General features: G+C 40.5%; 1 protein-coding gene across 5 annotated transcripts in view; it reads right to left on the bottom strand.

The window, feature by feature from the left end:
- RASGRP3 (RAS guanyl releasing protein 3) overlaps positions 1-25,616 on the bottom strand; it is a 127,793-nt gene that overhangs the window by 44,317 nt on the left and 57,860 nt on the right. For 3 of the 5 annotated variants that reach the window (XM_016189920.2, XM_016189921.2, XM_060186860.1), the window contains exons 2-6: positions 6,529-6,742; positions 4,945-5,047; positions 3,044-3,106; positions 2,009-2,140; positions 178-325 (exon numbers count right to left, since the gene is read on the bottom strand). In XM_016189920.2, the coding sequence (XP_016045406.1) occupies positions 178-325; positions 2,009-2,140; positions 3,044-3,106; positions 4,945-5,047; positions 6,529-6,598 (516 nt within the window). In that variant the 5' untranslated portion in view covers positions 6,599-6,742. Of the gene's footprint in view, positions 1-177; positions 326-2,008; positions 2,141-3,043; positions 3,114-4,944; positions 5,048-6,528; positions 6,743-9,914; positions 10,039-25,616 lie in introns of those variants that run through there. The other 2 variants (XM_060186861.1, XM_060186863.1) reach the window with 2 other exon arrangements.

Raw genomic sequence — 25,616 nt, 5'->3', positions numbered from 1 at the left:
AAAGCAAGGACAGGGCACTGTTGGTCTTTAGTTAGCAGGAATCATTCCTGTGACTTGAGGGCACTCTTCCAGCATCTGTCTAGAGACAGCCAACACCATGGAGTGGGCAGACGGGCTCTGGGGGGAAGCTGGCATAGTGACTGTTGTCCTTGGAAGAATAAATGTCAGAGTTCTTACCGAGATCCTTCGAAAAGATTTATGCTCCAAAAAAGTGAGATGTTCAGCCAACTCAATGGGTTCCAGATGGTCAAACAGCAGACAGGCTTTTCCCTTCTTGGAGACTTTTTTCCTCTGTGTGACTCTTCTCATCCAGTCATAGGAAGGGCTGCAGGAGAAGGGGGTCTGCTGAAGGTGCTGCAAGCCCAGGACACTGGACAGAAGTGAGTAACCTCCTGGCTCTGTGACTCCTGGTCTGTCTCCAGGGGCTTGGGCAAAACATAGTCCTGCCCTTCATGGATAAAGAGAAAACCCCTCAACTATCATAAGCTTTAAGGTTTTTGTTTGTTTGTTTGTTTGTTTTTTAGGGTGATTTTTCACCACCACCCCCCAACCTCTAACTTGGTTCTTCTCATGGTGAACTAAGGTTTGGATCATAAAGGAGAGGTCAGAACTAAGAATAGGAATGTGAGGCTTTCTCAGTACAAAGACGGTGGTTCCAAGGCACATGGAGACCACCAGAAGCTGGTTCTCAGATTTCAGCAACTTACGGATTAGCTGAAAAGTTGTGTTAAAGCAGAGGCCTGGACTTAACTGCTACAGTTTCTAAATCTAAATAACCTTTATTTTTTCTTTTCTGCCACTCAAGTTATTGAATAACAGTAGTTGTTTTTGTTTTTTTATAAAGACATAATTGAAAGGGGGAGGCTAAAGAGAGAGACAGAAGACCCCTGTAGCACTGCTCCACCACATGTGAAGCACACCCCCACCACACACACACACACACACACACACACACACACGCACACGCACACACACATGCACAGGTAGGAACCAGTGACTTTGAGTCTGGTTTCCTTGCTCACAGTGATGTGTGCACACTACTGAGTGTGCTACAGCCTGACACTGCATAATCTATTTCTAATAACAACCCTGAAAAGTCCTCAGTCACTCACTGATAATCACCCTTACAGAAATATTCAGAAGACAGTTCGCAAGAGCATATGTTTTCAAAATTGTTACCCTATTAAGGGTTATGACATCGGTTTTCTGTGCAGGTAACTAGCTGATATAAAATACTGGGCTACTTACCACCAAGCTCCTGCTACCTGAACTAGTCAGAACTGAGCACAACTATGTCACTATTTCTCCTGTCTCAGACTGACCCCAGAATTACTTTGTTAGACAGGACTTCTCAACTTCAGGTGAGTACCTAAGAATCTTATGATAATAAATTTTTCTAATTCAGAAGCTTTGGGTGGAGCTAGAGATTATGTATTTCTACTGAGCTCCTGCTAGATAATCCAATATGGCTGACCCAGAAAATGTTCTCTATAGCATAAGAAATATAACTAGGTTAGGATTCATCAGTCAAGTATCTAGCATGTAATGTGCCAAATTCTTTCTTTTAAAAAAAATGCTATGTGTTTATTTTGGACAGAGGCAGAAAGAAGGGGAAAGATAGAGAGAAAGATATCTATAACACCTTTTGTGAAGCTTCTCCCCTGCAGGTGGGGACTAGGGACTTGAATCTAGGTCTTTGCACTTTATAATGTTTGCATTCAACCATGTGCAGCACCACCTGACTCTGTGCCAAATCTTTTCACACACTATACCCTATACTTATTGGAAGCCTATAAGAAATATAAGAAATGTATGATCTGCTTTTTGCAGATTAGGAAGTTGAGACATGGTGAGATGAACTATATCCTCTATCCACTAGGGTCACTCTCCCTCAAAGAAACACACCCCAATTCAGCAACAGCTGTATTGAAGCATGCAGGGTCATCGAGCCTTCATCCCCACAATCAGTTTACTCATCCTGTTGGAAAGAAGCTTGCACTGCTCTTACATGCTGGATATGTCGATGAGGCTGATGTGTTTTTCATTTCCCAGTTGACTAGCTGCTTCCTGGAATTCCTCAGTCATACGAATCAAACCCAGATCCAAATTAAACTCTGCAGGAAACTTCAAAATCCAGTACCTGGAAGGCAGTACATATGTTTGACAGTGGGACACATCTGAGCATGAACTCTGCAGAAATTCTTGTCTCATTCTGCAGTTTATAAGGAATGCCAGATCTAGAACCAGACCCCAAGTGAGCTGTCTCGTCACCCCGACCGTCAGAGTCTTTACCCATCCTGCTTTTCCTAAGTACCAGTGTAAGGCTTTTCTGACTCTAGTACCACAGCTGAAGGAGCCCCTTTTTAAGATGTGGCTTCATTCCCTGATGCCAATTTATGAAGCTTGGTCTCTGGTTCACACAAAGGATAAATTCTGGGGTCGGGCGGTAGCACAGCGGGTTAAGTGCACATGGTGCAAAGTGCAAGGACCGACCAGCTTAAAGATTCTGGTTCGAGCCCCCAGCTCCCCACCTGCAGGGGGGTTCGCTTCACAAATGGTGAATCAGGTCTGCAGGTGTCTATCTCCCTGCTCCCCCACTGTTTTCCATTCCTCTCTCAATTTCTCTCTGTCGTATCCAACAACAATGACAGCAATGACAACAATAACAATCACAACAATAAACAACAAGGGCAACAAAAGGGAAAAAAATAGCCTCCAGGAGCAGTGGATTAGTGGCATAGGCACAAAGCCCCAACAATAACTCTGGAGGTAAAAATAAATAAATAAATAAATAAATGTCTCAGGGACATGAAGAACCATTTTTTTAAAAAAGTTAATATTTATTTATTCCCTTTTGTTGCCCTTGTTTTATTGTTGTAGTTATTATTGTTGTTGTCACTGTTGGATAGGACCATTTAAAATACAGTCAATAAGAGAGAAACTCGAGTCAATTCTGTAGTCAAGTCAGGACAACAGCTTAGGGAGAAGGACTTTGTCAACATCACCAGATCCCAGTATATGGGACAATTATGACCACACTCACCTCATGAAGTAGCAGACCTTTAATCGAAATTCATTGCAGTTTTCTTCACTAGCATTTCGATACGTACACACTAGTTAAAGAAAAAAAACTTTGCTCCAGGTTTTTCTTACACACATCTATTGCTCTCTGGTTAATACAAAAGAATCATAATAAGAGGGCTCTCCAGGGGACACAGGTAATGTGGAGGACATCCATAGGGGAACGGAAGTGGGTTCTAGTAATACCAACATGGGATAATGAAACCTATGATATCACTGCTCTGGGGTTCCGTTTCTTTTTTGTCTTGAAAAAAAACATTTATAATATCTATTATTTTTTAAAGATTTATTTATGTAGGAGAGAGAAAGAGAAAGAAATAGACTATAGCATCATTCAGTTCTAGCAAACATAAGTGCTGAGAATTGAACCTGGCATCTCTGAGACTTGAGTCGCTCAAGTCCTGTGTGTCACCATTAAGCTATCTATCTGTCCCCAGTCCCTTATAAAATTGTTAAAATAATTACCTTCCTTGGTATTTTTCAAGCAATGAACGTCAACTACAATTACATATATATTGCCAAGTTTGAATCATTTAGAATTGACAATATATAGAAATGTCCTATTTGATGTGGTGTATTAAACCATAGCAAAGGACTTTGGGCAAGAAGTAGGTAGGATTGAGAAGTCATAGTGCAGCATTGTGGAAAAGGACTCAGGTTGAGGGAGAAAGTGTCTTGCAGATACCTATCATGGGGAGATGAGAGGGTCTACCTATGTGTCAATAACTGTACTGTAAATCATTACCCCCCATAAAATGGGGGAAAAAAGAAGTGCCATTTTAACTAAAATAATTTTTGTATTTAGAATCAATGCCTTACAAAAGTAATCTGAGGGGGTCAGGTGGTGGTACACTGGATTCAGCACACATAGTATGAAGTGCAAGGATCCCAGTTTGAGCCCCCAGCTGCCCACCCACAGAGGGGTCACTTCATCAGCAGTCAAGCAGGTCTGCAAATGTTTGTCTTTCTCTCTCTCCCTCTCTCAGTCTTCCCCTTCTCTCTTAATTTCTCTCTGTCCTATCCAGTGAAGTGGAAAAAATGTTCAACAGGAGCAGTGGCTTCGTAGTGCAGTCACTGAGCCCCAGTGATAACCCTGATGGCAAAAATAAATAAATAAATACAAGTGATGTGATTCCTTTAGTGTTTGCACATGTCATTTTCAGGTATATTAATATACATGTTGGGTTGTAATTTATCTTTGTCTACTTACTCTCCCTTAAGTTCCTCTCAGAACTTGAAGTTGGCCAAGACTGCATGGGGCAGCATTAGTGGTTATGTAATATGCATTAAAGCTTAAGGCATAAGACTGCCTTCTCAATGTGAGACTCTTATCATTCTCAGTCATTTGGCTTCCAGCCACCTCTCAGAATTGAATTATGTACAGAAATGATAGGCTGCTGAAAGGCCTTCATCACAGAACAAGGTCTCTTTCTTGTTCCTTTTATGCCAGAAAGAACTCTAGAACTGCTATCAATCAAAATGTTACAATAAACCTGCTAGATGTGGAGATTTAGGTGTTGCTTGTGCTTGTGCCTGAACCAGATCATATTATTTTGACCAGTGTTTCCACACACTGAATGTGTGTCCTTTAGGTCCACTATTCTGTCACTCCAAAAGGGATAAGTCAGACCTCTTGCCTTGTACTAGTGATTATTTTCAAGTCGTGCCAAGATCTCCAGATGGAGATCCAACAGCTTGGTCCATCCTCCAGATGTTTTGTCTAGACATTTATATACGTATTCACATAACAGCTGGAGAGCTGGCTGAGGACTGTTTATACATCTGAATTTACTGTTTTAGGCTGGGCAGTATCTAAATTTAGAGCTTGATTTATGTTTGCATTTAAAAAAACATAAAAGATATATGCAGAGAAGTTTTTCTGCCAATTCAGTGGAAGATAAATACCATCGGTGCATCAGTAGAACTATTCTTGGCAAGTAGCTGTTGTTTAGCTCTCCGTTGTCATCTGTTAAAAAAATAAAACACAAAGGGTGAGGAGACTGCAGTACTCCCTTTCCCTTTCTCTCTTATCAGAAGAGAAATACTGGCATAAAAACATTCTCATAGATCCCATCACAATTTTCCTTCTACTCCTGTGACTTTCCTTTGTAAGTCAGGAAGGTAGACCTCACCCTCCCTTTAGTTTAGGGTGGTGAAGTTTAGCCTCATGAAAATCCATGACAGCCCTGGAGAGACAGAGCTCACCAGTAGGGGACGTGTCTTGCAATGTGGTTGACCCAGATTTGAGCCTCATAGGTCGTGTCTCTTGCTCTTTCTCTTTATCTCTCTATATGAATGAAAAAAGAAAAATCTGGGACACTTACTTAAATTTGAATTTTGAATTAGGTCGGTCATAAATAATGTTTTATTATAAATATGTATCTACATTACTTTTAAATTGTTACTAGTGATTTAATAGAGAATGATTAACATGATTATAAGATAACAGGGGTATGATTTCATACAGTTCAACTACCAGAGTTCCTTGTCCCATCCCCCCATTGGAAGCTTCCCTGTTCTTGATCCCTCTGGGAGTATAGACCAAAATTCTTTATGGGATGCAGAAGGTAGAAGGTCTGTTTTCTGTCATTGCTTCTCCACTGGACATAGATGTTGGCAGATCGATTCATACTCCCAGCCTGTTTTTATCTTTCTCTAGGGGTAGGGCTTTGGAGAGGTGAGACTTTGAGACACATTAGTGAGGTTGTCAGGATGGACTAGTAGCGTCTGCAACTTGGTGTACCTACATTATTTATGCACACTTCTATTAAAACATGTGGACCAAGAATGATCACAGTAGCATATGTCAGGTGTCATAAGAGACTTACAAAGGGCTGTTGGGGGATTGGGGCTGGGTGGTTGTGCACTTGGTTGAATGTACATGTTATAGTGCACAAGAAGCCAGGTTCAAGCACCCTGTCCCCACCTGTAGGGAGAAAGCTTTGCAAATAGTAAAGCAGTCCTGAAGGTCATTCTCTCTCTCCTTCTCTCTCCCTCCCTCCCTCCCTCCCTCCCTCCCTCCCTCCCTCTGTCTTCTCCTTCCTTCTCAATTTCTCTCTGTCTCTATCAAATAAATAAATAAAATTCAAAAGGATATTGGGGATAGGGAAGGGGATGAAGCAATCAATATTCTTACAGACAGTATTGGAGACATCAGAAATGACATCTGGGATGGACCCTGAGGCAGAAATACAATGAAAGAAATATCATAAGGACTGGGAAGTAGAAAGATGCAGGGAATGTTCCATATTCATGAGGTGAACTTTGTGCCTGGGCTATGAGCTGTGGACTATTGAGGGATGGAAATGCAGAGAAAATTCTGGAGTTATTCAAAATGATTTTCTCTACCGAGATGTGGAGACTGGACTCTGTTCTACATGCTCCTGCATGAGGGGAATGACAGCAGCAAGATGATGAAAAGGCATGAACAGAGAAAAGATTCCTTACCGAACATCTCAATACACGTGCTCAGCAGCTCATCTAACGTGGCTGCTTTTCCAAGTCCGCTGGACCCCATGGTTATTCATCTGTTGTCAAAAAAGGAGAGACATCTTCCACATCAGACAGACCATCTCCATAATTGGGCAGGTTGATGCTTTTTTTTTTTTTTTTTTTTTTACCGTCTTCTGGTCCCTGACCTTATTAGTTCTTCAAGAAGACTCTAAAGAAAAAAGAAAAGGAAATTATCAGATAGGAGATCTGGCCCCTTTAAAGCATCACTCTTCTCCCTGACAATGATGGTTTCCATGAACCATGGATTGCAGTTACTGCCATGATGGTCCTACCAAGCTTGGTCCTACCAGGGTGTCCTTTAGCATACAAGGTTCTGAGACTATAGACGTGCCCTTGGAAGCATTACTCCATTCTACCACTGAATCTTTTGGTATTATATTTTAGACTTTCTTCTTCATACCTTTAAGCAATCAGACATTCAAAAGTTTTAGTGACTTAGTAAAGCTTAGTATTAAACATTAATTGATTTAATATGATTTTATTGGTTTAGTATTATTACTAGTATATAGAAGGAGGTAAGTTTTAAATGCAAATATTTTACAAGCCTTATTCTCAGTGATCATATCAGTTCAACACTGGCTGGGTTGAGTGCCCATGTTCCAATGCCCATCAGTTCAACAGCTGGTATATTCACACAGTTTTATGCCACTCAGTTGTGAGACAGGATAAAATGTGCTTCTAAGCAATTACAGAAGCCAGAACTCCCACCTTCTGTACTCCATAAAGAATTCTGGTTCATATTCCCAGGGGGCAAGAAATATTAGGGAAAGATGATGAGAGGGCTCTAAACTCCAATTCCATCAGGTCCCATAGAGAGAGAAGATAAATAAATAAATAATAAATAGGAGCACTCAGAAGTAGTAGGTGTGATTAGAAAGGAAAAGAAGTCAGGACCAAAGGAAAAAATGGGCAAAGATATAAATAAATATAGATAGTTTTAGAAATAGTCAACTCATATCTGTGATCTTGGATGTAGTCTGTAGTTTTCAATGGAGGGAATGAGGACACAGAACTCTGGTGGTGGAAATAGTGTGGAGTTATAGCCCTGCTGTCTCATAATTTTGTAAATCAATATTAAATCACTAATAAAGTTTTTTTTTTAATATTTATTTTATTTATTTATTCCCTTTTGTTGCCCTTGTTGTTTTATTATTGTAGTTATTATTGTTGTTGTCGTTGTTGGATAGGACAGAGAGAAATGGAGAGAGGAGAGGAAGACAGAGAGGAGGAGAAAAAGATAGACACCTGCAGACCTGCTTCACCGCCTGTGAAGCGACTCCCCTGCAGGTGGGGAGCCGGGTTCAAACCGGGATCCTTATGCCGGTCCTTGTGCTTTGCGCCACCTGCGCTTAACCTGCTGCGCTACAGCCCGACTCCCTAAAGTTTTTTAAAAAGAAATCTGCTCCTTTGCCACATCTTGAGTGAAGCTTGATAAAAGATCAAGTAGATTTTTTAAATTAACTCTGATTAACCTAAAAACTTACATTTTGTCAAAATTAAGGCACTTAACATAAAATACTCTTTTGGTACAGATATCCATAAAGAGTAATTATTCATTATAAAATTCTAAACACAAACTTGGAAATGTTAGTAACCCTCTACATCAGTTTGCTGTGGGGTCATTGTACTGACTCTGAACCAGTCCTGGCTTTCTTAGCATGAATGTCAATGTTATTTTAGTCCAGATTGTTTAGTCTCCCTGTGCTCTGGGTCTTGCCTTAGTGTTGATAGGTATCTCTGACTACAATAAAAAGCATTGCTCTCCAATTTAGAAAAGGACACAATAAACCAAAATTTCCCCCAGGCTTTGAATCATTTCTAAGGAGAAAATGGCTCTAAAAAGGTAACAGAGTTCTGCTGGGTATAATTTTCAAAGTATATGATGAGTTCACCCAGTAAAAAGACTCATACTATGGTTGGTGAGGCCTCTGCCTTCCAAACAAAACAGTACATGTGAGTGTGCCCAGGACAATCAAAACTATGCACCCAACTGAGAAAGAGAACCAGGAGTTAATCAGTGGTCCAGGAGGTGGCGCAGTGAATAAAGCATTGGATTCTCAACCATGAGGTCCTGAGTTCCATCTCCAGCAGCACTTGTACCAGAGTGATGTCTGGTTCTTTCTTTCCTCCTATCTTTCTCATGAATAAATAAATAAATAAATAAATAAATTCTTTAAAAAAAAAAAAAAAGAACCAGGAGTTAATGCCATGCACCTATCCTGAAAGTGAGGTCAATGAATAGGCTGGGATCTTGACTCAGAATCTCTGGAGTTAAAAAAAAAAAAGCTTTCAATATTTAGATAACTAGATGGAGTTTCACCTCCATTGGGGAAAATACCATTAATGATGTTTACTAGATTGTTTAAGGAAATAATGAGATAGCATAAATTGTACCCACTGGGGTGCTGGGAGATAGCTCACCCGTGAACTGAGTTTGGCATGTGCAAGTCCCAGCACCACACTGGAGTACCATAGACAGCATCAGGGGGGACTTGGTGGATGGTGGAGTGTTGCTGTAGCAACTCCCTTCCCCCTACACACACACCCTCCCCCCCAACCCCTACTTTGTGTTTCTCTATGTACAATAGAAAGAGAGAAATAATATTTGACCTGGGAATTGTGGTGTTGCACATGTGTAAGGTCCCAGAAGCACCACCATAACTGTGTGTCCTCTTCCTTGCCAATATCTGAAGACTAAAGTTCCTTCCCAATACTGAAGAGGGAAGTTGAGGTGGAGGACCAATGTGTACCTGTGAGTGGAAGCGATGTTTGTGGAAAATGAGAGAAAGGAAACAAGAAAAATCACTGTGACATTAGAGCAGCAGAGCGGGCAGTGGCCTGGCCAGCACTGGGATCCCATTTCTGCAACTTCTCCAGCCAAAGTCAGGTCAGGTCCTGCCAGAGATGCAGACTGATCCCCCAGCAAGCAGACCAAGTGACAAGGAGGGACCATGGGCCAAAGGTTGCAGAAATTAAAGGTGAAATAAAATTTCTAGTAAGTCTTCAGCAGATAGTCTTCAAGTGAAGTGAATCTATTAGAACCTGTAACATTAGTTCTATTGGAAATAAGCCAATCCACGAAGAACAACTGTCTGAAGAGCATGTGGATGTATTTAAATGGCCACTTAAGTGTTTGGTATTTACATACCCTCCATAAGGAGCCTAGGGCCTTCTCTCCAAGCCTAAATCCATTGTGAGTAACTTTGAAGTTACTTTGAAGAAGAAGAAGTGATAATTTCAGCAAACCTTGCAGGACCAAAGGCTAAAGTATCAAAACATTCCTTGTCTGAAAATGTGCTAGCTTGGACTCCCTTTCTCACCTCAGACTGGAGATTGTTAAAAGTGCTGTGATTCTGTTCTCTGGGACCCCAACAAAATTCTGCAGGACAATTAATTCAATTGGCAAATACTGAGGACACCAGACACTGAGCAAGGTGAGATGAGCTGGAAGAAGGAACACTCTATAAGCAATTCTCAGTCTTTTTTTTTTTCTGCTAAGACATTGATAGCAGATGTTTGGAAATATAGTTTTTAAAGGATTTAAAAATAATTTACTTTGTACTTTTATTACAATAAATATTTATCAATAATAGAATAAAACTATTTAAAATCAAAACCCACTGTATTACTTCTGGGTCTCACAGCAGCAAAATAATCATAAATCCTTGTGAAAGGGTTGGGCTTCCAGAACCCAGTGGCAGGAAACAGGCAGGTCTTGATGAACTGGGCTGGCACTGCAGGCTGCACACTGTCCTCTGGAGTACATCCGGTTATCTAAGAGGACACATTCTAGCTAAGGAATTCCGGCAGTTGAGAGGTACGTCTCTACCTGAATAAGACCACAAGCACAGCTCTGAGAGCTGCCTCTGGCCTGGAATGCCTCGGCCCAGTGGAAACAGTCATCCTTCTTGAACACTGTCTTTCTGGTTCACCCAATCTCTGAAAACAGATGACTGAGGTGAACTGGAAGTTTGAAAGACTGTGGTTCCAGATGAAGAAGAGGCTGTGTAGTTATCATTTTGTCTTGTTTGTTTCTTTGTTTTTGCCCTCAGGACTATGGCTGTGTCAGTGCCTGCACTATGACTCCACTGCTCCTGGTGTTTACTTTATTTCATTGACAAAAATTGAGTGACAGATGGAGACAGAGAAGGAGAGAGACACAGAAAAAGAGAGACCACTGCAACACTGCTTGTGAAATATCCCCCCTGCTGGTGGGAACTAGGAACTTGAACCCTAGTCCTTGTACATGTTAATATATGCTCACCACCACTCAACCCCAGTTCTCACTTTCATACTCCCCCAAAAGTTAAGTAAGCAGTTATAATCAAGCAGTATGTTAGTCTAAGATCCATCTCCCCAAGCCCATTTCTTATTTCTTTTAATATGAACTCTCAGCTCTGTGGATTTCTCTTTTTAATTTACTTTCTCCAATTAGTTCCTTTTCTCAGCATGTTCCACTACTTTCCAAGGTATTTGAATCATATACACAAACCAACTGGCATCGTGTGGATGTTAGAAATGAGGCTGGTGTTTACAGCAAAGTCTGAAGAGAGCTCATAATGCTGATGCAGAGAATAAGCTAGCCCACACATAGGAATAATGTAATATTATTTATTATTAAACAATCCACAAAGGCCATTTAACCACAAAAGTTATGGAACAATGACAGTAGGAAGTAGCCATGGTTAGTATTGGATGTTTTCAGTTCTAAAAGTGATTTTCACATTTTCACTTTTGTTGTCAGTGATGTCCAATTAAAATTACTTATCAAGGCAAAAAATAAGGAGTTGAAGCAAGGCATTTATTCTTTTTGCAAAAGGGCGTGCTGCCAACAGTGGCCATCAGGCAGCAGCGCGCCCCTGTCACCCTTCTCCCATCTTTTATACCTGACACAGAACTCTCCTCCACCCCTGGGCTGGGCTTCAGAGCTCACAATCTCCCCACTGCCTAAATAAGGAAAGAAGGAAGAGTCTGAGGGTCTCTGCTAGAGGATTAGCAAGCACTGCAAGGAAACATTATCTGACTTAAAGAATACAAAACTGCTGGCCACAGGTGGTCATAGATAACAACTTACAAAAAGAATTTTTGTACTAAATAGTTGTTCTATTCGTGTTTTTTGAAGAGAAGACCTAACCATCTCTCACACTTTGAATGGGCTTACTAGATATGGTAATGGGGGTTTTCTGTGATTATTTGTTTTTTGTTACTGTGTCCTTTTTCCTGCAAAGAGCTCTTTTAAAATTAGTGAGAGTGAGAGTATTAGTGATCAGCACTTTTCAGGATTTTAGTAAATGCAGTATAAAAGTCTCTAAAACACTGCCTGCTGGTGGCATAGCTGAGCAGCATAAAATGTGATCTACAAAATGTTGGGGAGGGAGTCGGGCTGTAGCGCAGTGGATTAAGCGCAGGTGGCGCAAAGCACAAGGACCGGCATAAGGATCCCGGTTCGAACCCGGCTCCCCACCTGCAGGGGAGTCGCTTCACAGGCGGTGAAGCAGGTCTGCAAGTGTCTATCTTTCTCTCCCCCTCTCTGTCTTCCCCTCCTCTCTCCGTTTCTCTCTGTCCTATCCAACAACGACGACAACAACAATAATAACTACAACAATAAAAACAACAAGGGCAACAAAAGGGAATAAATAAATAAAATAAAATAAATTTAAAAAAATTTTTAAAAAAATGTTGGGGAAGGACCAGATGTTGGTGCAGTTGGCAGAGCACACACATTACCATGCATGAGGAGGACCCAGGTTAAAATTCCTGGTACCCACCTGTAAGGAGGAAGCTTCATGAGCAGTAGAGCAGTGCTGCAGGTGTCTCCTCTTCTCTTGATCTCTTTCCCTCTCTCTTCCTCTCTGTCTTGTCTCTCACGTAAAAGGGAAGAAGAGAAGAGGAGAAAGGAGGGGGTGGGAAGAAAAAGTAATAACCCTGATGTCAAGAAAAAAAGTTGGGGAGATGGTAATGAGCTGAAAACTGAGTATAATTCCCATTTCACAAGTGAAGAGACTGACACATACAAAAGTTCAATGTCTAAATCCTTAACATGTTATTAGTTAAGTCACAAAGCCAGACTCAACAACTTAGGATTCCAGAGCTGCATGTGTTTTCCACTGCCCGCACAAATATTTTTTTTTAAGTATCTACTTATTAGGTAGAAAAAGAGGGAAGCTAAAACAAAAGGGAGAGATAAAAATGGAGAGAGAAAGAGACACCTGCAGCACTGTGTCACCACTCATGAAACTTCCCCTCCCACAAGCGGGGACTAGCAGCTTGAACCCAGGTCTTTGCTCATGCTAACAAGTGTGCTCAGTTTACCACCACCCTCCCTCCCCTTTTTTCTATTTTTTTATCAGTCACCTGCTGATGGACATTTAGTTTGTTTCCACTCCTTGGCCATTGTAAATGAAACAGCTATGAATATATGGGGTGTATATGTCCCTCTGAATTAATGCTTTCATGTCCTTTGGGTAGATGCTTAGGAGTGGTATGGCAGGATTATAAGGTAATTCCATTTGTATTTGTTTAGGGACTCTCCATACTGTTTTCCATTGGGGCTGCAACCCGTTTGCATTCCCATCAACAGTGTAACAGAGTTCCTCTTTCTCCACATCCTTTCCAGTACTTGTCATTTCCTGTTTTGTTGCTGTAGGCCATTCTCACAGGTGTGAGGGGATAGCTCATTGTGGCTTTAATTTGTATTTCTTTAATGATAAGTGGTTATCCGCACAAATATTAGATGTTGGTAGTAGCTCAGTTCCGAGGCATTATCTATAGCCCATGCTGCCATTCCCTTCACTTGGATTCTAAGCATTCTGTCACAGGCTTTCCTGTCTGGGAACGAATAACCATTATTATTACAGCTAGCCTGGCCTTAAGGGACTCCTTGGTACCAATTCCTGAGCAAGAAGTCAATAACCAGCTCAGAGCTACTCTTACAAGTCTCCCTTCCTTTTTTTTTTTTGTTTGTAACAAATGAGTTAAGCTGGATGGTTATTTCTCTTGGTTATTTGCATTTAGTATCGGCAACCAAAGGAATATATTTGCAGTGACCTGATGTATGTTCGATGAGAAGTGAGAATCTTGAAGAAGCTTTAGTAATAAATAGCATGGATTTCCCGAGTCCAACAAATGAGGAGTTTTCTTTGGATTTGGCTGGAGCTGAATATGGAAGGAAAAAAAAATCAATAACACATCAGGGCCAGGTGGTGGCGTATCTGGTGGAACGCACATGTTGCAATGTGCAAGGACCTGGGTTCAAGCCCCTGGGCCCCACCTGCAAGGGGAAAGCCTTGCAAGGGGTGAAGCAGTGTTGCAGGTGTCTCTCTGTCTCTCTCCCTCTCTCTCTCCCCTCTAGATTTCTGTCTGTCTCTATCCAATAAATAAAGATAATTCAAAAAAATACATAAAAAATGACACATGAACACTTAAAAGTTCCAAGGTTTCCATTCAGATGGACACATTCAGAAATGTGGAAGGTTCTGACCTACTACAGCGACTCCAGGTTTCAGACTGAGTTATATCCCAAAGTAAGACCCAGAACTAGGAGGTGTTAACTCTGAAGTTGACTTTTTTTTTTTTTTTGCTTCCAGGGTTATCACTGGGGCTCGGTGATGCCTGCACTATGAATTCACTGCCCCTGGCGGTCATTTTTCCCATTTTGTTGCCCTTGTTGTTGTTATTGTTATTGCTGTTGTAGTAGTTGGATAGGACAGAGAGAAATGGAGAGAAGAGGGGAAGACATAGAGGAGGAGAGAAAGAGAGACAGACACCAGCAGACCTGCTTCAGTGGCTGTGAAGCAACCCCCCTGCAGGTGGGGAGCCGGGGCTGGAAGCAGATCCTAGCGTGGGTTATTGCGCTTCTTGCCATGTTGCTTAACCCACTATGCTACTGCCCAACCCCCACCTATATAATTTTTTTAAAGATCAATGCTTTCTTCTTCAGATTAAGTCCAATATTATACCCAAATCTCCTGAAGTGAATTCTATTTCCTTCTCTGTGTTCATTTCTATCTGTGTGAGTTTGATGATAGTGATGGTGGTAATGATAAATGATAGAAGTGACAGGAGAAGAAAGCAATCTTTTAAAAAATGTTCTTCAGAACCAACAAAGCTGAGAGCTTGACCTCCAGAAAGCTAGTCCCCTCCCCAGGGAAGCAAATCAATAAACTGCAGTTAAAGCTCATCACATAATTGTTACCAAACAATGCAAAGAGGGCTTATAAGAGGAACTGTAAACTGGTTCTCCTTTCACTCACTACTTGGTACTGGAACAAACATACTCAGTCCCTGTGTGCCCAGCAAGAACGAGAAGATATTTTTAGTAACTGGCATGAGTAAATAAAACTACTAGAAATGCTCCCACTGAGGTCTGATGACAGGACAGAATCTACACTCTGAAGGAGACTCTGAAGGAATGAAGGCACTACCAGAAAGTCTCTTTGAAGCCAGAGGAAGTGAGCTGAAGGCAGCCAGGCCCTGGAGTAAAGAATCTCTCCCAATCCACCCCTTCATGTAGGTCTGGGAGCTAGCAGTCTCTGAAAAGTCTGGGAATGGACTGTAGAACTTGAGCTCCAAGTTTCTACACAGGAACTGCTATAGCAGTGAAATCCGTACATTCTCAGATCAAGACCTGTCTGGTTGAGCAAAAAAAAAAAAAAAGAGCCATTGATACTGAACCTCTAATAAATGTTAGGTACTGAGCTCTGGACTAGAGAGGTACATCCCCTATCTCCTAGTTCTCTTGCAGGATACAGATTATAAACCTGTGATCATAAAACCACAATCCTATCAAGTCTAGCGTCAGAGAATTATGCCCAAGGAATTAGAGGAGCACAGAAACTGGATTCAGCCTAAAAAGTCTAGGCAGGTTCCCTGCAAGGGGTTACAGTGGAGTAACTATGTTTTGTGTAAAACTAAAACAGAAAAAACCAACTGAGTTCAGGCATGTCAGAGGGTGAAGTAGCTGCAAATACCTGAACATGAGAAGTGAATGTGGGCTGGATACCAGTAACCTACAGTCAAGGAACTGATCCTCATGCATAATCACTTAGAGAAATAAATGAAAGCCCTTGTACAATACTTTATTATTGCCATTGCTATCTGATTTCACCAATACTGGTCAGCTCTGAAAGTTAAATTTCTTGGTCAGCAAAATAACTCACTTGGATAGTGTATCTGATTTGCCATGGGCACCTTTCAGGTTTAAGCCTGGTTCCTAGCACACAGGAGGAAGCTTTAGTTGCCGTGTTATCTATCTGAAAAAAATTAGCTGGGGGTGGTGAAGCCCTGGTACCAACAACAACTAAAAGTTAAAATTTTCATGTCACCTTGATGCTAGCTAATTAAAAAAAAATTTTTAGGGTGAGGGGTAGATAGCATAACGGTTCTGCAAAGAGACTCTCATGGCTGAGGCTCTAAAGTCCCAGGTTCAATCCCCTGCACTACCATAAACCAGAGCTGAGCAGTGCTCTGGTAAAAAAAAAATATATATATATATGTATATATATATATATATATATATATATATATATATATATATATATATATATATATATATATATACATATATTAAGTAATAAAATAGAACCACATCATCATTCTGGCATATGTGACGCTGGGACTCAGGACTTCAGGAACCTCATGTTTCAGAGTCCAGCACTTTATTTACTGTGCCACCTCCCAGGCCACATTAGTTAGCTGTTTTAGTAGACAGACAGACAGACAGACAGACATCCACTTAAAGATGTCTTAATCTCTCCCTTCATAATAAAGTCATAATATGTTGTCATATAAGTAAAAACATGCTGCTTCTGTTTTTCTGCTTTCTAGTACACATCTCTGTATGAAATCACTTTTGAGTCAGGCATTTGGAAGTACATATTTTCCAGGAATCAGTTAAAAGTAAAGCATAGGAGTCAAAATGTATGTTTTTTTAAATTATTTTTATTTATTTAGTGGGTAGAGACAGCCAGAAACTGAGAGAAAGGGTGAGATGGAGAGGAAGAGAGACAGAGATACCTGCAGCATTGCTTCACCATTTGTGAGGCTTTCCCCCTGCAAGTGGAGACTGGGGACTCAAACCTTGGTCCTTACACATTGTACCATGTGCACTCAACCAGGTGTGCCATCACCCGGCCCCCAAAAGTATGTTTTACAAGTGATTTCAATAAAGTGTACACAGCTGTAAGCCAAAGCCTCCACTAAACGACTTTGCCCTTTGCTTTTTCTCCAGATGTTTCTCCCATAGTTAATATTTCTTCCTTTCTCTAAAAGGAGAAACAAATCTCAGGAGTGGTGATGTCTCCCTGCTTCCCATCTAAGTCATTAGCTTCATTATACATGTAAAAAGAAATTGTAGTACAAGAAAAGAGAAAACGTAAGCAGTCAAACCATTTCAGTAGTGTCTGGGTCCCATTTAATATTTCTGAGGCTCACTTTCATCATCTCTAACCTGAACAAAGTCTTAATGTTACTCTGTCATTCCCAAGAAAACAAACAAAAATCATTTGAAGAAGATTTTGGGTTGGGGGACAGCATAATGGTTATGCAAAAAGACTTTAATGTCTGAGGCTCTGAGGTCCCAAATTCAATCTCCAGCACCACCATTAGTCAGAGCCAAGCAGTGCTTTGGTGTCTCTCTCTCTCTTTCATAAAATAAATAAATATTTTTAAGAAAAAAGTTTTGACTGTAAATCACAATGAAATAAATGAAGCTTCACTAGCAGAGAAGCAGGTCTGCAGGTATCTTTCTCTCTCCCTATTTCCCCCTCCTCTCTCAATTTCCATCTGTCCTATCCAATAAAATGGAAAAAGTGGCCACTAGGAGCAGGATTTGTAGTGCCAGTGGCAAGCCCCAGGGATAACCCTGGAGGCAAAAAAGATTAACAATTTGCATATGGAGGACAAGGGGTTGCTAAATGCTTTAAAACTGCTGAAAAGAAGATTAAGGAGATTAAGACTGTGTAGGATCTCTGTGTGACAAATCTTCAAACGTCTAGAAACGAGAGTCCACTGGGTATTTCTAAAATTTTCTAGAACTTTCTTTCAACATCTTTCCTAATCGAAATTTGATCCTCCCCTTCCCAAATGTGATCCTCTGAGCCTCTCCCCAGCTCTTCACCACCACACCCAGGTTCAAGCTGCCCTCCCTAGTGCTCTGCCATATTTTGGGTTGACTCTTGTCTATCTCTTCTCTCTACTGGTTCCAAGTCAATCTTTCCAAATCATAAGACTGGTCACGTAACCTCACCCTACCCCACCCCATCTCAAAGTCAAAACTCTTCCCCTCTCTTATCTAGCTCTCAAATCTTTTGCATAGCAAAAAAAAAAAAAAAAAAAGGGTCCTCCACATCCTTTCCATTCACACTGTCCCTTCTTCCCTGCTTGACTCCACCAGGGTCATATTGTTGGGACATGAACTTTTTTCTCCTAGTTCCCCTGTGATATGGGTTGACTATGTCCCTTGCCCTCAAATGCATATATGAAATCCCAAACTCCCAACATTGTAGTATTTTCAGGTGTTACAGGACATGATGCTTTGCACATACTTTTTAAAAAATTCTCTCTCTTTCGAGAAAGTTTCCCTTCATTCCCAGTATGTCTGTTTGGCTTCTTTTCAAATGGCTATATGGTCCAAACTCCTCCAGGCAGACTTTCTTACTCAGTTCATTTCCTTTTTTACATTGCTTGGTTTGTGCTACCAAACCAAGAGAAGTTCTGTCTCCCATGTAGGTTTAAAAAAAAAAAAAAAGTGTCATCCCTGGAGCTTCACTGCTCTGGGCTGACTTTTACAGATAAAGATAGAGAAGCAGAGAAAGGGAGAGGGAAAGAAACCACAGCACTGAAGCTTCCTCCAGTTCCAACATGGCTCACTAGCATGGCAAAGCAGTGCACTACCCAAGTGAACTATTTGCCCATCTTCCCCATTAGTTTCCCCCCCAAGTAGTTTCTTTCTTTCTTTTTTTTTTTTCCAGTAGTTTCTTAAGACTTAGAACTTGCCTCTTGTCTTTTGTACCCACCCCCACTCCCCTTCAGAAGTGTATTTGCTATCTTTCCATGGTTATGGTTCTATTATCAACTTGAAATTTGTTTCTGCTTTGGTTTTCTTCTCTAGTCTTGTCTCGAATTTTTTCTTTGTATTTATGCCCATCATGGAATTTCCAGGCATATGCCTAGATTTTCACAACAGTATTTAGTCAAGTCTATAATATGCTTTAAATATTTAGTAGAGATTTATGTTAAAGAGGATAAATGCCTCTTTCAGCCATTTTGCCATCTATTTCATAAACACTAATTTTGGTGCCAGACACTGTAATTAGCACCTTGGCTGAAACAGAGGTATCTTTCAGGCACAAGATTGTGATCTCGGGGAAACTTAGGATCTGGGGGTGAAGGGGAGGGGAGTGTCCCTGCAGGAGCAGAGATGATGATTATTCTGGGCATTGTGAAAGTGTCAGCAGGAGCAAAAAAATCAAGACCTGACTTACAGAATGGAGCAGCCCCCAAAGCTTGGGTGAGTTTGTCCTGAGCAGAGGAAGCAGAGAGCCCTGCAGGTGATAGAAGGGTCATGAAGGGGCAGATAAGCAGGACAATGGAGAGAACTGTGAAGGCTGTGAGCTGGAAGTACAATCTCTACCTCTCCCCACCTTGCATTTTCCCCTTCCCCTTTCCTTCCCTTTACCCTGCCCTTCACCTCCTCCCCTCCCCTTCCCCTGCCCCTCTCGCTGCCTCCCCTCCCTTCTTCATTTCTCTCTCTCTCTCTATATATATATCATATATCACTGATTGGTTGGGTAAAGACAAAAAACAGAAAAGGAAATGGGACACTTCTGGAGGTGGGGCTATGGAGCAGCAGCTGTGTTTCTCTCTTCTCCTCTCCCTGGTCAACTAGGAATACCAAAGGAGACCACCTGGGAGCATAACAAGACAGGATTAGAACAACTCCAGGTACCCACCAAATCACCAGTGAGTGCAAACACGTGTGTCTCAAGGAAATGGAAACTGTGAATCTCCATTGCTACTGCCTTTAGAATCTGGGGCAATCCCAGGGAGGCCCTGGGCTAACACCAGGGGACAGAGAAATAACCAGGAAATTCAGGAGAACATCTATACCTCAGTGGCCTAGCAGTAGGGCTGTGAGAGTCTCTTTGCAAACCACTGGATTATCTCTGCCCACCCTGCTTTGTCTCTTGGTGAGGAGTCAATTATTAAGCTAAGAAACTTACTTATAGTTTAAAAGCCCTCAGGCTCCCATAGCCTACAGGGAAGAAAAGGAACAAAAGAGGATTTTAAGCCTCTTAAACCTTCTAAGCTCCAGCTCAGGGATTAAAATAATATTGAAACAACTGTCAATTTCCACAACTGTGAACCCTTTAAGTACCTTACATAGACACAGGTTAATCCAGGCAAGAGTGATCAGTAATTTGAAAAGTACTAAGAGAGAGACCTCATAACATACTATACAAAATGGTTAAACGAACAAGAAGAAATATTGGAGAAATAAACCAGGACAAGAGTCCAGCTAAAAGGCCCCCAAAGGTTGAAGCACAAAATAATGAGGTCAACATCCAAACACTAGTTAAGGAAATAAACACAGGAGTGGGTAAAGAGTTTGAAAGAATTGTCATCAGATGCAGAAACAACCAGTGAGACCCTGGAAGAAAACATTAATTATCTCAGGTTATTAGAGAGCTGAAAGCTGAAATAGCTGAGCTGAGAACACAACTAGCTGAACAAGCTAAAACAGTTTCAGAACAGGTAACAAAACAGATGAACTCCAGAAAACAGCAGAGGGGAGAGAGAATAGAATAAATGAGGCTGAAAAACAGAATTAGCAAGATCGAGAACAAATTAGAGACAACGAAAAAAGAAGTAAGAGATCTCAAAAAGAGATTAAGAGATACTGAAAACAACAACAGAGACCTATGGGATGACTTCAAGAGAAATAATATACACATTATTGGCTTACGAGAGGAAGAAAGAAAGGGAAGGGAAGAAAGCATTCTTCAGGCCACAATAGCTGAGAATTTCTCTAATGTAGACCACATAAAAGATATAAAAGTTCAAGAAGCCCAGAGGGACCCAAACAGAATTAACCCAGACTTAAAGACACCAAGTTTTGGTATGCTTCTAAATTCTGCTTCTAAGACCCCTTCTGTTTTAATGGTTTAATCCCCCTGCTTAACACTGTATTCTATTTACATAACCACTGTTAACTAAGCACTGCCCTGCCTCCTGGGCATTGGTTTAATCCTCACTGTTTTGCATGCTTTTTCCTTCTCCCCACCCCCTATCCTACCTGCATCCTCTTCAGACCTGACTCTTCCACCTCAGGATATAGAAGGACATGAATGTGATTAGAGATAGCTTAGATTGCGCTGCGATCCACATGAATAAAGACTGAACTGTGTACCACTCAGCCATGAGTCCCTAGTCGTCTGTCTCCTGCCCGCGAAGCTAGACTGACAACCAAGACACATCATATTGAGAATGCAAAGGAATAAGGGTAAAGAAAGGATCCTGAAGGCTGAAAAAGAAAAACAGAGTCATCTACACAGGAAAACTCATAACATTATCATCAGACTTCGCCACACAAACACTACAGGCCAGAAGACAATGGCAAGATATCTATCAAGTGCTCAATGAGAAAGGCTTTCAACCAAAAGAACTGTCTCCTGCTAGACTGTCATTCAGACTACATGGAGGCATCAAAACCTTCTCAGACAAGCAACAGTTGAAAGAATCAACTATCACCAAGCCTTCCCTGAAAGAAGCTCTGAAAGGTCTCCTATAAACAGTCAGACCACCATAAATATGCCATCTGTCAGAACACTATAAAAATCTACAAGAATGGCATTAAAATATCTTCAATCTTTGATATCAATCAATGTCAATGGCCTGAATTCACATATTAGAAGTCACAGAGTAGGAAGATGGGTCAGAAAACACAACCCAACAATATGCTGAATACAGGAATCCCACCTATCTCAACAAGACAAACACAGACTTAAAGTGAAAGGATGGAAAACTATCATACAAGCCAATGGCCCACAAAAAAGGACATGAACAGCTATTCTCATATATGACATAATAGACTTTAAAATAAATAAAATTTTAAAAGATAGAGATGGACACTACTTAATGCTCAGTGGATTAGTCAATCAAGAGGACTTAACAATTATTAACATCTATGCACCCAATGAGAAGCCCTCTAAATACATCAAACATCTCCTGTAAGAGTTACAGCAATATATTAACAGCAACACAGTAGTACGGACTACAACACCCCACTCTCTCAACTTGACCGATCATACAGGCAGAAAATGAATAAAGACATGAGGGAGCTAAATGAGGAGATAGATAAACTATAACTATTGGAGATTTTCAGAGTCATTCATCCCAAGAAACTGGAATACACATTTTACTCAAGTCCACATGAAAGAACAAAGGAACCCTTAAACAACCAAAAGGACAGAAATAACTAAAGTTAAGGCAGAAATCAATAACATTGAAAATAAGATGACCATACAAAAGATCAATGAGAGTAAATGTTGGTTCTTCAAAAGAATGAAGAAAATGAACAAACCTTTAGCCAGACTCACAAAACAAAAAAGGGAGAAGACTCAATTAAAACAGATCATAAATGAAAGAGGAGATATCACAACAGACACTGCAGAAATATAACATACCCTGTGAGACGTCTATAAAGAACCCTATGCCACCAAGCTAGAGAACCTGGAAGAAATGGACAATTTCCTAGATACCTACAAACTTCCAAAATTCAGTAAAGAGGAAATAGATAACATGAACATGCCCATAACTGCTAATGAAATTGAAACAGTTATCAAAAACCTTCCCAAGAATAAAAGTCCTGGACCAGATGGTTTTACAAATGAATTCTACAAAATCTTCAAAGAAGAACTAATATCTCTATGAAAAGCCTTCCAGAAGATTGAAGACACTGGAATACTCCCTTCCAGCTTCTATGAAGCCAACATCACTCTGATACCAAAACCAGACAGGGACACAAACAAAAAAGAAAACTACAAACCAATATCTTTGATGAACATAGATGCTAAAATATTAAACAAAATTCTAGCCAACCGGATACAGCTGTATATTAAAAATATTGTTCATCATGACCAAGTGGGGTTTATCCCAGGGATGCAAGTTTGGTTTCATATACATAAATCTATCAGCGTGATCCACCACATCAATCAAAGCAAGACCAAAAATGTCATGGTCATATCAATAGATGCAGAGAAAGCCTTTGATAAAATCCAACATCCCTTCATGATCAAAACACTACAAAAAAATAGGGAAGATGGGAAATTCCTAAAGATAGTGGAGCCCATATAAAGCAAACCTACAGCCAGCATCATACTCAATGGTGAAAAACTGGAAGCATTTCCCCTCAGATCAGGTACTAGACAGGGCTGCCCACTATCACCATTGCTATTCAACATAGTGTTGGAAGTTTTTACCACAACAATCAGGCAGGAGAAAAGAATCAAAGGCATACATACAGACTGGAAGAGAAGAAGTCAAACTCTCCTTATTTGCAGATGACATGAAAAAGCTAAGCAATCCAGCAAGAAGCTTTTGGAAGTCATCAGGCAATACAGTAAGGTGTCAGGCTACAAAATTAACATTCAAAAGTCAGTGGCATTCCTCTATGCAAACACTAAGGTAGAAGAAGTTAAAATCCAGAAATCAATTCCTTTTACTATAGCAACAAAAACAATAAAATATCTAGGAATAAACCTAACCAAAGAAGTGAAAGACTTGTATACTAAAAATTACGAGTCACTGCTCAAGGAAATTGAAAAAGACACAAAGAAGTGGAAAGATATTCCATGTTCATGGATAGCAAGAATTCACATCATCAAAATGAATATACTACCCAGAGCCATCTACAAATTTAATGCTATCCCCATCAAGATCCCAATGACATTTTTTTTAAAGAATGGAACAAATGCTACAAATGTTTATCTGGAACCAGAAAAGACCTAGAATTGACAAAACAATCTTGAGAAGAAAGAATAGAACTGGAGGCATCACACTCTCAGATTTCAAATTGTATTATAGGGCCATTGTCATCAAAACTGCTTGGTACTGGAACATGAATAGACACACTGATCATTGGAGTAGAATTGAGAGCCCAGAAGGAAGCCCCCACACCTATGGACATCTAATCTTTGACAAAGGTGCCCAGACTATTAAATGGGGACTGCAGTCTCTTCAACAAATGGTGTTAAAAAAATGGGTTGAAACATGCAGGAGAATGAAACTGAACCACAGTATTTCACTAAATACAAAAGTAAATTCCATGTGGATCAAGGACTTGAATGTTAGACCAGAAACTATCAGATACTTAGAGGAAAATATTGGCAGAACTCTTTTCTCCATAAATTTTAAAGATATCTTCAGTGAAACAAATCCAATTACAAAGAAGGCTAAAGCAAGCATAAACCTATGGGACTACATCAAATTAAGAAGCTTCTGCACAGCAAAAGAAACCACTACCCAAACCAAGAGACCTCTCACAGAATGGGAGAAGATCTTTACATGCCATATATCAGACAAGAGGCTAATAACCAAAATATATAGCGAGCTTGCCAAACCCAGCAACAAGAAAACAAATAACCTATCCAAATAAGGTGAGAAGACATGGACAGAATATTCACCACAGAAGAAATCTAAAAGGCTGAGAAACACAATGCTCCAAATCTTTGATTGTCAGAGAAATGCAAATAAAGACAACAATGAGATACCACTTCACTCCTGCACTCCTGTGAGAATGCCATACATCAGAAAAGGTAACAGCAGCAAATGCTGGGGAGATTGTGGGGTCAGTGGAACCCTCCTGCACTGCTGGTGGGAATGTTAATTGGTCCAACCTCTGTGGAGAACAGTCTGGAGAACTCTCACAATGCTAGAAATGGACCTTCCCTATGATCCTACAATTCCTCTCCTGGGGATATATCCTAAGGAACTCAACACACCCATCCAAAAAGACCTGTGTACACATATGTTCTTAGTAGCGATTACAATTTGTAATAGCCAATATCTGGAAGCAACCCAGGTGTCCAACAACAGATGAGTGGCTGTGGTATATATACACAATGGAATACTACTCAGCTATCAAAAATGGTGACTTCACCATTTTCAGCCGATCTTGGATGGACCTTGAAAATTTCATGTTAAATGAAATAAGTCAGAAACAGATGGATGAATATGGGATGATCTTACTCTCAGACAGAAGTTGAAAAAGAAGATCAGAAGAGAAAACACAAGTATAACCTGAACTGGAATTGGTGTATTTTACCAAAGTAAAAGACTCTGGAGTAGGTGGGGGAGAGTACAGTTCTAAAAAGGATGACAGAGGACCTAGTGGGGGTTGTATAGTTATATGGAAAACTGGGAACTATTATGCATGTACAAACTATTGTATTTACTGTTGAATGTAAAACATTAATTCCCAATAAAGAAATTTTTAAAAAAAGAAAAGGAAATGGTTAGTTAGGGATGAAGCTAGTGGGCTGGGCAATGGCACACACGTTTAAGCACACACAGTACAAATCACAAAGACCCGTGCAAGGATCCAGGTTCAAGCCCCCAGCTCCTCCATAGTTCTTCCAAAGTCAGAAACAGTTTGCTTCTTCCTGGTTTTTTTTTTTTTTCTTTGTAGTACATGTGTATCCAATCTCTAGATTTCATATATGGGTGGAACCATCTGATAGTTGTCTTTCATCTCTTTACTTATTTCACTAAATGTAATCACCTCCAGTTCCATCCATTTTGGCCTAAAGGACACAACATCATCTTTTTTGATTGCAGAGTAATATTTCACTAAATATGTATGCTATAACTTCTTTAGCCACTCATCTGTGGATGGGCATTTAGGCTGCTTCCACTCTTTGGCTATTGTGAATAATGCATATGTCTCTTCTAATTAGTATTTGAGTGACCACTGGATAAAAGCCTAAGAGTGGTATTACTGGATCATAGGGTAATTCCATTTTTAT

This window comes from Erinaceus europaeus, chromosome 3, assembly GCF_950295315.1.
Source record: "Erinaceus europaeus chromosome 3, mEriEur2.1, whole genome shotgun sequence".
NCBI lineage: Eukaryota > Metazoa > Chordata > Mammalia > Eulipotyphla > Erinaceidae > Erinaceus > Erinaceus europaeus.
Note: the sequence above shows the minus strand (reverse complement) of the source record. Positions and strands in the feature narration are given on the sequence as shown.